A 12,462-nucleotide genomic window follows, 5' to 3' on the forward strand; every position below is an offset into this window, starting at 1 on the left:
CAATATATAGGTGTCATTGTTTTATACATATATATATATATATATATACACATACATACATATATATACACACATATATATGCACACACACACACATATATCCACATGCACACATATATCTCTGTGTGTATCTCTCTGAATATATATATGCATGTATGTATACATATATATTCATGTATTACATAATATGAATATATATATATATATATATATATATATATATATATATATATATTAAGTTTACTGACAATTTTCACTTTCCAGTCAGATAAAGTCCAGTCAGATAAAAAAGAAAAGCCAGATCTGCCTATGAAAATGCAGGGATTATAGATGATTAGTTTGGTTTTAGTACAAGGCTGTTGGATCCATCTTTTCTTTTCTGATGCCAATGGAGACTGTTAAACTGAATAAGTAACAAGAAAATTGAATTCTTCATGATTTGTTCATTTAGTCAAGAAATGTATTAGTGCTTGTCAAGTGGCAAAGGTCAAAACAAGAAAGGAGTAGCTATAACTACCCATCAAGAAGTTTTCAAGGCACAATAATTTTCCATTCCTACTTCCTGCTTTTTATACATGCATGTCATTTCTCCTAGTCATTTCTCCATGTCATTCTCCTGTCATTTCTCCAGGATTCTATTAATGTAAAAGTTGAATTTATTAAACATTTACTCTATGACAGGAAAGTCATTCCTGTGGATTATTTACATGTAATATTTTGTACAACTTTAGGAGGTGGTCTATACTATTACCATCATATGACAGATGGGACAACTTGGCATAAAGACGTAATTTATCCAAAGACATACAGCTAATAAATGGTAGACTTAGGATTTGAACTCAGGCAATTTAATCTTGGGGATCATGTTTTTAAGGACCACAGTACTCACTGGAGAGATGGAAGAGAGCTACAAGCACAAGAGAGAAGAGGGGAGCAATGTTGAGAGTGTTTTCAAAAGTTAGTCTCCCTGTCTAATACAAGTCTCTTTTCCACTGAGAACAACTGAACCCTGATTATACTGAATTTCTCTTAGAATTTTTTTATTTCACACTTTGACATGCCACATTTAGACAAATGAATACAAATGATTTTTTCTTTATCTTCAGGATTCCTGATTGAGGATGTCCCTTTGGGGTCTTGTGAAAATAAATACTGTGGTTTGGGAAGGCACTGTGTCATCGGCAGAGAGACAGGGCAAGCAGAATGTGCCTGTATGGACCTTTGCAAACGTCACTACAAACCTGTGTGTGGATCTGATGGGGAATTTTACGAAAACCACTGCGAAGTGCATAGAGCTGCTTGCCTGAAAAAGCAAAAGATTACCATTGTTCACAATGAAGACTGCTTCTTTAAAGGTAAATACAGGGTGGACCTAAAGTGTCACCTTCTATTTCTTTCGTCTTCTCAACTACTGCCTTTAAACTTCAAGTTTAACCTCTAACACAATTTTATATCAGGAAATATTTAAAAGTGGAAAGGAAAAGATTGTGAGTTTCATCACACCAATAAACAGTAAGTATATAGAAATTTACATGGATACAATTCTGAATCTCAATTATGAGTACAAAGTTGGCCAAAATCTGACTGAAATTTAATATAGCTTACAGCATTGCACCATATGGCTTCCCAATCATGGCAGTTATCTTAGGACACAGGGAGGCCAATTCAGTCAACAGGCCAAATCCACCCAGTGGAAAGCACCTGGAGTGGAATTGAGTGAATAGTGAATGCCAAGCCATGCTGTGATAACATCTCCTTTCTTCCTGATTAAAAATGATGGGTTTCAGTTTGCACCACATAATTCAGATTATATGGAGCCTGCAAATGTCCGTTTAAATAACTCTGAAGAACTCATGCTAAATTTAATTAGTAAATTTGAGATGACAATAATATAAAATCTGAAAGTATTGGTGTTTACTTTCATGGTACTCAAAATCATTGGTATTGTCTATGAAAAGGCACTGCTGATTTAGTGATTTGAAAAATTATTTTAACATGATATATAAAGAAATCTTTGGACATTTTAATGTTATTTATTTATTCACAAACTCATTTTCTATTTGCTTCTACTGGAGATAATATTTGCTTAGTAATTGTCATAACCCACACTGAAATTCTGAAGTCTTAAGTGTATGGAACTTCCATCATTCGAATAGGTCAGTGATCAGCTTGATTTCTCATCTTTGATTGGTTCCTCATCTCATTTTTCATAATGTTCCTGAGGTTTACTTACAATTAAATCTTGTCTGATATTTTAATTCTTAGCTTAAATGTATGACTGAAATATAATGTATTTCATCTGTGCACCAATTAAGGTAAATGACTAAAAACGTTCCTTTTTTCAAATTTGGTAGAATAAATAAAATATTATTTCCAAGGTAATAATAAAATTATGCACAGAACTTTTCAAATGATATAAGGGGTAATACTCTAGTCAGTGTGGCCACTAGACGCCTACTGATATAATCAAAGTAAAATTAGAAGAATAGTTTTCCTCACAACAGTAAACTATGTGCAACTTGAATACATGCACAGAAATTTTTATGGTATCAGATTATCTTCTTGTACAGAAAGAATATCAGTTGTTGTGGTTTCAAGTCTATTTACTCCCCTCTTCTATCAAGTCTATTTTACAAATAACTATAATTAATTCTATTAGCATTGTGCTTTAAAACTCATGAGAGAGTAGTGCGTGTGTGTGTGTGAGAGAGAATTGATTCTGTCATTTTTTTAAGTTTATTTATTTATTTTGTCAGAGAGGGAGAGAAAGAGGCAGAGAGAGAGGGAGAAAGAGAATCCCAAGCAGGCTCCCTGCTGTCTGTGTGGAGACTGATGTGCTGGGCTCCATCTCGTGAACTGTGAGATCATGACCTGAGCTGAAATCAAGAATCAGATGCCTAATGACTGAGCCATCCAGGCGCCCCAATTCTGTCATTTTGACCTGAGATGGTACAGTGCAGATATTACTATGCCAATGTTGTATAACATCCTAAAATCATATAAATAATATTCTATTAAGGTAATTTAGAATCATATTCCCAAAATGAAGTTTTGTCCAACCGAAACACTGTAAATGATTATATGGAAACATATGATAGTAAATTATCATGTGAGAAAAAACATTTGGAATATCTAATGTTCTACTTTATTGCTGGATGCTTTGGCATATTGCAAATCAATGTGTATATCAGTATGGAAGTGGAAGAACTGGATATAGCTAGGAGCGTTGCCTTCCTTGTGAGTTCATAAAACAATGGTTTGAAAAATTTTTGCTTTTTAGACTGATACTCAGCATATTTATCACATCTATGATCATTTCAAAATACTTTTTCACCATATGTAAGTCAAAGTACTTCCTTATCTATATATAGTATTAAAATTTTATTAATATTGTCTGGGTTAGTTAGCAAGGGTTAGCATGTTTCTTTGGTCTCAGAATTTGTGAGTCTTCTGCTTATTTATTTTGGGGTTTTGCCTAACATATATAACTCACAAAAGGACTTTGCTTCAGCAGAAAGGGACTAAATAATATAGAACAAACAATAAGTTGCCTGTCTTATTGGTGTGCAGTTGGTCAAGTTTTAGGTGTAAAACAAGATTCGTTATAGCTGAAGGCCTGACATCATTGTGATGGCCAAAATTAATCCTTGTGATTGTGAAGTCTATTTCCTCTAGAAAGTCTGCAATTTATATTGTTTACAATAATGGCCTAAAGGAAGAAGCAAATCAAAATATTAAGTTCATGAAATGCTAAAAACCTATATTTAATTAGATTTTTAATAAAAAAATCAAAACTAAATAACAGGAACGAGTTTTCCTACTTTGGGGGAAAAATTTGGTAGTTTAGATCTAATAAAAGGTAATTAAGCAAACCTTAGAACATTAGTCAACAAACAGGAAGTTAGAGGCCAAATTCAGGATCCAGTCCATTTTTTTAAAGCAATGTGTTATTGAAACAGAGCCACACCTGCTAATTTAGGAAATTTTCTTTGGGTATTTTTGCACAACAAAAGGAGAGTTGAGTATTTGCAACAGAGATAGTATGGCCCCCAAAACATAAAAAACATTTTGTCTGCATCTTCCCAGAAAAAGCTTGTTAACATCTGCTTTAAAAGATTACCAGTGCCTTAAAACTAATTATTTAAAATATTGATGGGTATTGGAGCAACTGTGTGGCTCATTTGGTTGAGCATCTGACTCTTGATTTCAGCTCAGGCCATGATCTCATAGGTTTGGGAGTCTGAGCCTGCATCAGACCCTGCACTGACAGTGTGGGAGCCTGCTTGGGACTCTCTCTCTCTCTCTCTCTCTCCCTCTCTCTCTCTCTCTCTCTCTCTCTCTGCCTCTCCCTTACTTGTGCTCATTCTTACCCTGTCTCTCAAAATAAATAAACAAACACATTTTTCTAAAATATTGATAGATTATCACTATCCTATATCTTCTTGGCTATGGTGGTGAATATAGGGACATACTCATTGTTACATTTGAATAGAAATAAACACACACACACACACACACACACACACACACACACATAGTTACAAGTAAAACAGGAAATCTGAGTAATATCAGTGGGTAGTATTAAAGATGATATGTTGGTTATGATATTGTACTACAGCTTTTCAAAATGTTACTATTGGTAGAAACTGGGTAAAGGGAACAAGGAATCTCTATATTATTTCTTACAACCTCATATGACTATTACAAACTCATATATACAACATCATACAACCTCATATGACTCATATAACCTCAATAGAAAGAGTTTAATAAAAAAAAAACCTGGACACTATTAGCAAATACTAAGACAATTTTAAAGAAAGTATGGTTTGCATTATTCATTAATTATTTCAATTTTAGGCTAAGACCTATTTCACATATCAAATTTATCAGGTTTATGTTTGCCATTTATACTTAAACTTATTAAAATTATATTTGTACAATCATGCTTATTGATTGTTTTAAAATTAAGATTAGAGTGTAAGTTAAAAAGACATTTCCATCTTTATACATATGTATATGCTTATAACTATATCTATATATCTTTCTTTTATTATATTTGTTAAATATTTGAATGCCTCTATAGTGTGCTTAGCATTTACTCTTACACTTAAATAGAGACATTAATTCACTAAGAACTTTCTTTAATGATTTATGATTTATGGAACTATAAATAAAGCATCTAATATATCTAGTAATAAAACATCTTTAAATTTATTTCTATTCACATTTATGTAATTACAAAGAAACTGGCTATAGTAAGAAAGAATAATGTAGCATTTGTTTTTTTGGAATCAAAGACTTTAAGATGACACTTGACATATGCTGGGGAGGAAAACAATTTTATCTACGTTTCTACATTCTTCTGGATGGCCTAATCATCAAATTGACACAAGACAGATAAGAGGAGAAAGATAAATTTAATTATATATACATAGGGCCCCCAAGAGAATATGAGATCCACTGACAGGGAATTGAGGTTTATATGCAGCCCTGAAGTAAGAAGAGGGTAAGGGTCTAAGACTTCAAACGGGAGAAGATAATTCATAAGTAGATGGAAGAGAAAACATTTGGGGGGGAAAAATATATATATATTTGCTGTGTCATGCTGAGAAATTCTTCTTATCAAAAAAAAAAAAAAAAAAACACAAACCAAAAAAGCAAGTTATCTTTAGGCTCTAGGGCCTCTATCTAAATTCTCTAAGGCAGTTAAGGGAGTATGGGGGTGGGGGGCAAAAATCTCTTTTTGCATCTGTAGGGCTTTATTGTCTTCAGCTGAAAATAATTCTCATGCCAAAGCAGCACATTCTGATATGAACTGTGCAGAATCCTATCACATAGCATAAAACTTTTATATTTTTATGTAATGCCTAGCTATTCGTTGTGATGGCAGTTTGGGCTTAAAGTCATTTCCCATCCCCACCTCTACCCCCAAACAACATCTAACTTCTACAACTCACATCACTTATAACAAGTAAAATTTCCTCTCACCCTGACTCCAGGTCAGTCTGTCGTACACAGCAGAATTTACTTACTCAGAGAATAGACAAAAGCTAGAGTAAGAAACTCAAGATATAACCTATGCCAAAATGAATAAGGAATTAAGCCTTTTATGAGAAAGTCAATTGAACAGAAACCCTTTTGCCATTTACTGTGCTAAGAATAAAATTGCCATAAAAGCAAATGTTGTGTGCATTTAAATGTGCATCACAAACAATAACAACTTGGGAAATATGGTTTTTATGGCTATGTGTGCACTATTTGAATGAGATCTGACATTGTGGTTTTTTTTTTCTTTGGTATAATCTGGAGAGACATTCATATTCCACTTTTTAATTCGTTCTCTTACCTGATTTTTTTTTTTTTAAGGATAAGACTTGTAGGAATTGGGCTAGAGAACTAGGCTGCCAATGATACAATGATATTTTAAAATATAACAGTAATTGCTGTGTGTTAACACAGAGGAGCTTTTAGATTACTTTTTTTTTGAAGCTTTGTAAAGTTTCTATTTTCTGTCTACTTTTTTATGCCATTTAATGAAAAATAGTAATCTTGATAAATATTTAAACTTTGGAAAGTGATGCCCAGATACTTGTTTGCTTAATTTTGTTTTTGGTCAGTGTTAGCCAACTGGAACTGCAGGGTGGTAGTGAAATTAATAAAATGAACAATAACTCTTGAAGGTCATATTACAGACACAGAAACTCTAGTCCTTCTGAAAGCCTTCAGTACACAACATCAAAATTTGATTAATCACCCATAATCGGTAGATTTATGGTAAAATTTTCTGAATTTGGTGATATGAAATTGAGTTGTGTTTCACTTTTAAAATTTATATTGCATTTAACATTTAATCAAACTTAACAATATAGTTTCGTTGCCACTCTCTCTAATCCTAATGTGAAATCTAGAATTCTATGTATTCTCATTACGTAACATTACATAATATTCTTTAGAAATCATTGTAATGTGTATACTCATAAACTTACCATTTTTATTAAAATCATACCAAATATTTGTTTCTCCTCTGATTTAGGATTAAGGATTCTGTAAACATTACAATTTATATGGGTTTATCTTTTGTTTATAGAAAAACAGTGGATAAATGGTAGATATTATACAGAATATGAAAAATGATCCAAAAAGAGATTTAGATATTGACTACTTAAAAAATGTATTAAAAAATATTACCAGAGGGGCGCCTGGGTGGCTCAGTCGGTTAAGCATCCGACTTCGGCTCAGGTCATGATCTCGCGGTCCCTGAGTTTGAGCCCCGCATCGGGCTCTGTGCTGACCGCTCAGAGCCTGGAGCCTGTTTCAGATTCTATGTTTCCCTCTCTCTCTGACCCAACCCCGTTCATGCTCTGTCTCTCTCTTTCTCAAAAATAAATAAATATTAAAAAAATATGTATATTACCAGAAAGTAAGAGAGAGAGAATACCAGTAATAATAGTAATACATTGGGTATTTATTTTAAAACACTTCAAGTATTATACTACTGTTTTATCATAATAAGCCAATATACTATAGAGAAGACAACAAGCCTAAGGTTTTAAAAATGACCTGCCGACATGCGCATAGCAAGTTAATGCTGCTGGGACAAGAACCAATGGATTCTGTCCTCTCTTTTAGTGTACCTATGCTGCAAATGTTCTGCTTAAACATATAATACCATGACATCTTACTTGCCCATGTCTTTCAAAAACTTTACTTTTAATAGTGATTTCCAAGAACATGCAACATTATTTGGAAACATTCTTGCCCACTGGATATTTTTAAGGATTAAGTAATGTATTTGATATAGTTCTTAGCCAATTGAAGAACATAGTAAAAGATAATACTTATTTAAGACTGTAACGTTTATATAGTAACTGTGAACATTTGATTGCAATAAATTTTCAAATTTGAGTCTGTGAAGCCACACATATTTTATTTTAGGTTAACATTAGGTTGTAATCTTGCATCAAAAGACTCAGGTTAAATTATTATATAACTGAATTTGCCAGATTGTAATAGGTTAATTTATGGTAGTAATTTTTTTTTTATTTTAGATAAGAATACTTGAAGAAAAAATAACTAACTTGAATTTAGAAATATATTTATTGTTAAAAAATACATTTATTATTAGTTTCTTGGTTGACATTTAAGATGCTATCTTATAGTCACCTTTTGCACAGATTTATTTTAGGCTGATTTTGCTGATCTTATGCTATAAATAGAATATCTATTAGATATGTTACAAAGTTATTTCAATCTCCTATTCCCCCCTCCAAAAAAGAGAAAAAAAACATTTAAAGACTAAATTCATTTACTGATGCCTTTAATTTTAGTCAAATTTTCTCATTTTCCCCCCATTATAGGAACTAAATTTAACATTCAAATACATGGATAGCCTTATCTTGTTTTTGTATATTTTCATGCTATATCATTTTTCTTCAATTTCAAGTTATAGAATAAACACTTTAGTTTAATATTTTATTTCATGCTTTCTATAGATATATGAATATCCCATCAATAGTTATAAACACAATATTCAATAGTGACAGAAAAAAATAAGAACATTTTATCAGTTCAAATAACTTGTCCTTGTCTTGTATATTGAGGCTGTTTAAACATTGTATCAGTCATTGTCTCTCACTGGCACCTTCACTTATCATGTTTATTTTTTCAGTATCCTATTTTCAAATGCTGAATATGTATTTTTAAATGCTATAACTTACAAAGTGAAGAACATTTTTAAAACCATTATTTTTTAATGTGGTTAATTTCTTCTCTTTGACATTTCTTTGCAAAAACATGATGATGAAAAACTTTCCAATGATTACACTCCGCATATATAACTGGGGATAAAATGTTCTAGAAAATGCAATTGAAAATTGTTCTCTATTAGTCTGATTCATATTTCACTTTTAAAATCCTTTCTGAAGGGTGTATATATACTTTAGGGGACATTTGAAAACTATTAATGCTAAAAATTTTAAACCAAATGGGAAAAATGAGAAGCTTTGTGTGTAGTTATCATTCAGATAGTTATGTGGGAAAAAATAAATATTTGAAGGGAATCACCCTGAAGAAAGAAGATTTGGCACTTTCTAGCACAATGTAAAGCATAGGTAATTAGCAATGCTTCTGTTTTGAATACTGGTTAAGAAAAGTATAAGGAACTTCAGTTCAATTAACAAAAATTCAAATTAATTTAATACCGTAATATGCAATCAATTTGTTTTTAGTTCAAAATACCACATCATCTAGCTGTAAATTATTTATCAATCTCATGGTTACAATAGAAGGTAGTGTGTGCTCAGACAGATGTGAAGCATTTCATGTGTTCCCTTACATGATAATCACTTTAAAGAATTGTTTCTATATGTTTCTCTAATCAGTATATGAATTTCCAGTGATTTGTATAATGACTTTCTAAAAGTCTTCCCCCAAAATCTAGGCATAAGTTGTGATTACATTTTGTCAGTATTTTTTCCCCTTGATGAATCTAAAGAGATCACTCATAACCACCAAAGTTCATGAATGGATTTGTATACGAAACCAGGTTGAACTAAAGTCCACAATGTGTAGAAGCAATATTGTACTAAAATTTGACTTTAGCTTTTCTATAAGAATAAGGCATTTTCTGTTGAATAAGGCATTTATCTCCACATTTCTTGAGAATTGTAAATATAAAATAACATAAAACAGACAGTTACAAATAGGTCTAGAATAAAAGTTTGTAGTATTAGTGGAGATTTCTAAATGAAATTTTCACTTTTTTTTTTTACCATAAATCAATAACAACTTTCAAAAATCCATAATAATTTAACATAGAGGTGTAATTTAAAAAGTGGTAGCATAGTAAATTCAACAATTGATACTGTTTCCAAAGGTTTCTTCCCAATAATTCCAAATCAGTTAGGTGCCAGATAGGTCTTCTTTGATGATTTTCATTCATTTTAATTGTAACACAGTGGCTCAAAAGTCCTTAGGTGAAAGTATGGAAACATGTCTGTGAGTAACCCTTAAAGGATGGTAATAACAACTAAGTTACTATTAGGGAAATCAAAAGTTACAATTAAGGCCAGAATAATCAATGAAGAATCTCGGTGGATTAAGTAGAAAGATTTGCCAAAACTAAAACATAAAATGTTTCCGGGGTACCAGAGTGGCTTGGTCAGTTAAGCACCCAACTCTTGATTTTGGTTCGGGTCATGATCTCAAGGTTTGTTGAGTATCAGCCCCTTAACGGGCTCTGTGCTAACAGTGATTCTCTCTCTTCCCCTCCCTCCCCCACTTGTGTTCTCTCTCTCTCAAGATAAATAAATAAACTTAAAAAACAAAGACATAAAATGTTTCTTTGTTTTAGTTGGATAAGAATTCCACGGCACAGAAAAGCAAGGTGTCAGTTGGGCACTCAGTATCTAAGTGTAGTTGCCCAAAAGAGAGTAGAGATGATGCTGGCTTGAATCAAGATGACAGAAGTGCCAGTGATGGTACAAAGTTGTCTGACTACCTAAACACAACTTTTTTGGGTGTGGACATGGAGTTTATGGGAACTAAATACAGGAGCTCAGCAAAAATAAATAAATAAATAAATAAGAAGTCATTAACTGAAATATGAAATGCTGGGGGACTCACACATTTGAAAATGGATATGAGGAGAAAATATACACATATGCACTTAATATCAGTTAAATTTAAATCTCTTTTAGACAAGTGAGGAAAAATGCCATTTATGCAGTTGGATCTGAGTCAGGAAATCAACGGAGAATTTGGAGGAGGATACATATATATAGGATTTATAAGTATATTAATAAAGAGACAGGCATGGAACTTTATACTTGAGATATACAAGAGAATGAGTGCACATTAGGAAGCAAAGAATGCTAGGGATAGAACTCTATTGTATTTCACCCTCAGAGGTCAGGAGATGGACAAAGAACAAGTAAAGGAGTCAAATACATAGTCTGCAGTGAAAAGGGAGGAAAACCAAGAGAGTGTGGATACATGAAGCTAATTAAAATTTTTCATGGAGGAAAAAATGATGAACTGGATTAAATGTTGCTGAAATCAAGTATAATGGGGATTAGGAAATGAACATTGATTTGGAAAGATTAAGGCCGTGGTTAACTTGGTAAGAGTCTGTAAGAGAAAATAGTAAGTGAGGAAGTGAGATAGTAAGCATGTTCCAGAAAGCTCATTGGAAGAGTGTTTCTCAAAAGAGGAGCAGATACATGTGCAGATATATATCTATATATATATCTATATATATATAGTGATCAGGAGACACAGACATGTGGATGGGAATAAGAAAACAGAGAGGGGAAAACTTATAAGGCAAGAGAAAGAGGAGGTAGTTGTCAGAGCAGAACCATTGGACAGGATAGAGAGAATGGGATCCAGCAGAGAAGGGGTAGTTTTGACTTTAGATGAACACATGGATTCTTCATCCGTTAAATAGGAAAGGAAAAATAAGTACTTTCAGGTGCAGGTAGATGAACTTATTTTATGATATAAAAGTGCATTGTTCTTATCTGTATATATAGATACAGATATATATCTCTATATGCATATATATATACATATATATATATATGAAATAAGACATGAAGCATTCATTTATTTTATATGCTTTAATCAATCTGCTTGCCAATAATGTTGGAATATAGATTGATTTAATGTGGCTATTTCTGGGGCTCTTAGCATTTAATTCATTTTTAAAAGCATTCTTTTTCCTAAAAAAGAAGAAAATCCTATTAAAAATTCAGAAAGATGCATGAGCATTTGATTAATTTAATTGGTCATTAGTGTAATTAAATGTAAAAAACAATATTACATATACTTGATTAATTCTATAAATGCTCAAAATGTTGTGTACTTGTCAAAAGAGTTCAGGTAATTAATATAAAATATCTATAGAAATAAAATATATGCACATGTACACATGGATAGGTATGTATGATAAAATATGACTTTTTTTAACCATTCATCAGTGATTATTTATTGACACCTGATCCTGTGTCAGACCTATCCAAAAATGTAGATGGCACCATTCTTAATTTTGCTAACTGGGTAGAGATGAGTGGCTAGACCAATCTGTTAATGACCAATAATATGATTTTTTCCACCATGTCTGGAAAATCTCATGATATGCAGTTAGATTGGCATCTGTACCTGATATTCAGGTACATGAAATTATTCTGTGTCAAAACAAGCCCTTTTGTGTAAGAAATAAGAATCAGATTTAGGAAACAGCAACGTGGAAGTTAGAACTCAAATGTAGAGAAATAATTTTATCTTCTTACCACTTATGTTAATTCCTTTAGCTTTGGAAGGTACTGCATATTGTTTTAATCAGCAGACAATGTTTCTTTATAAGAATTTACAACCTCAACCTAAGTTCACTCTAATAACCTAGGAGATACTGGTCATTCACTCTACTTTCATGTAAGTGATGATATCAGGTAAGGTGTA

General features: G+C 32.2%; 1 protein-coding gene across 3 annotated transcripts in view; it reads left to right on the forward strand.

Annotated features, from left to right (window-relative positions):
* FSTL5 (follistatin like 5) overlaps positions 1-12,462 on the forward strand; it is a 768,518-nt gene that overhangs the window by 268,487 nt on the left and 487,569 nt on the right. For all 3 annotated transcript variants that reach the window (XM_019441101.2, XM_053901160.1, XM_053901159.1), the window contains exon 4: positions 1,107-1,355. In XM_019441101.2, the coding sequence (XP_019296646.2) occupies positions 1,107-1,355 (249 nt within the window). The remainder of the gene's footprint in view (positions 1-1,106; positions 1,356-12,462) is intronic.

The sequence above is a fragment of the Panthera pardus genome, unplaced genomic scaffold (assembly GCF_024362965.1).
Source record: "Panthera pardus isolate Hobbes unplaced genomic scaffold, ASM2436296v1 HiC_scaffold_13, whole genome shotgun sequence".
Classification (NCBI taxonomy): domain Eukaryota; kingdom Metazoa; phylum Chordata; class Mammalia; order Carnivora; family Felidae; genus Panthera; species Panthera pardus.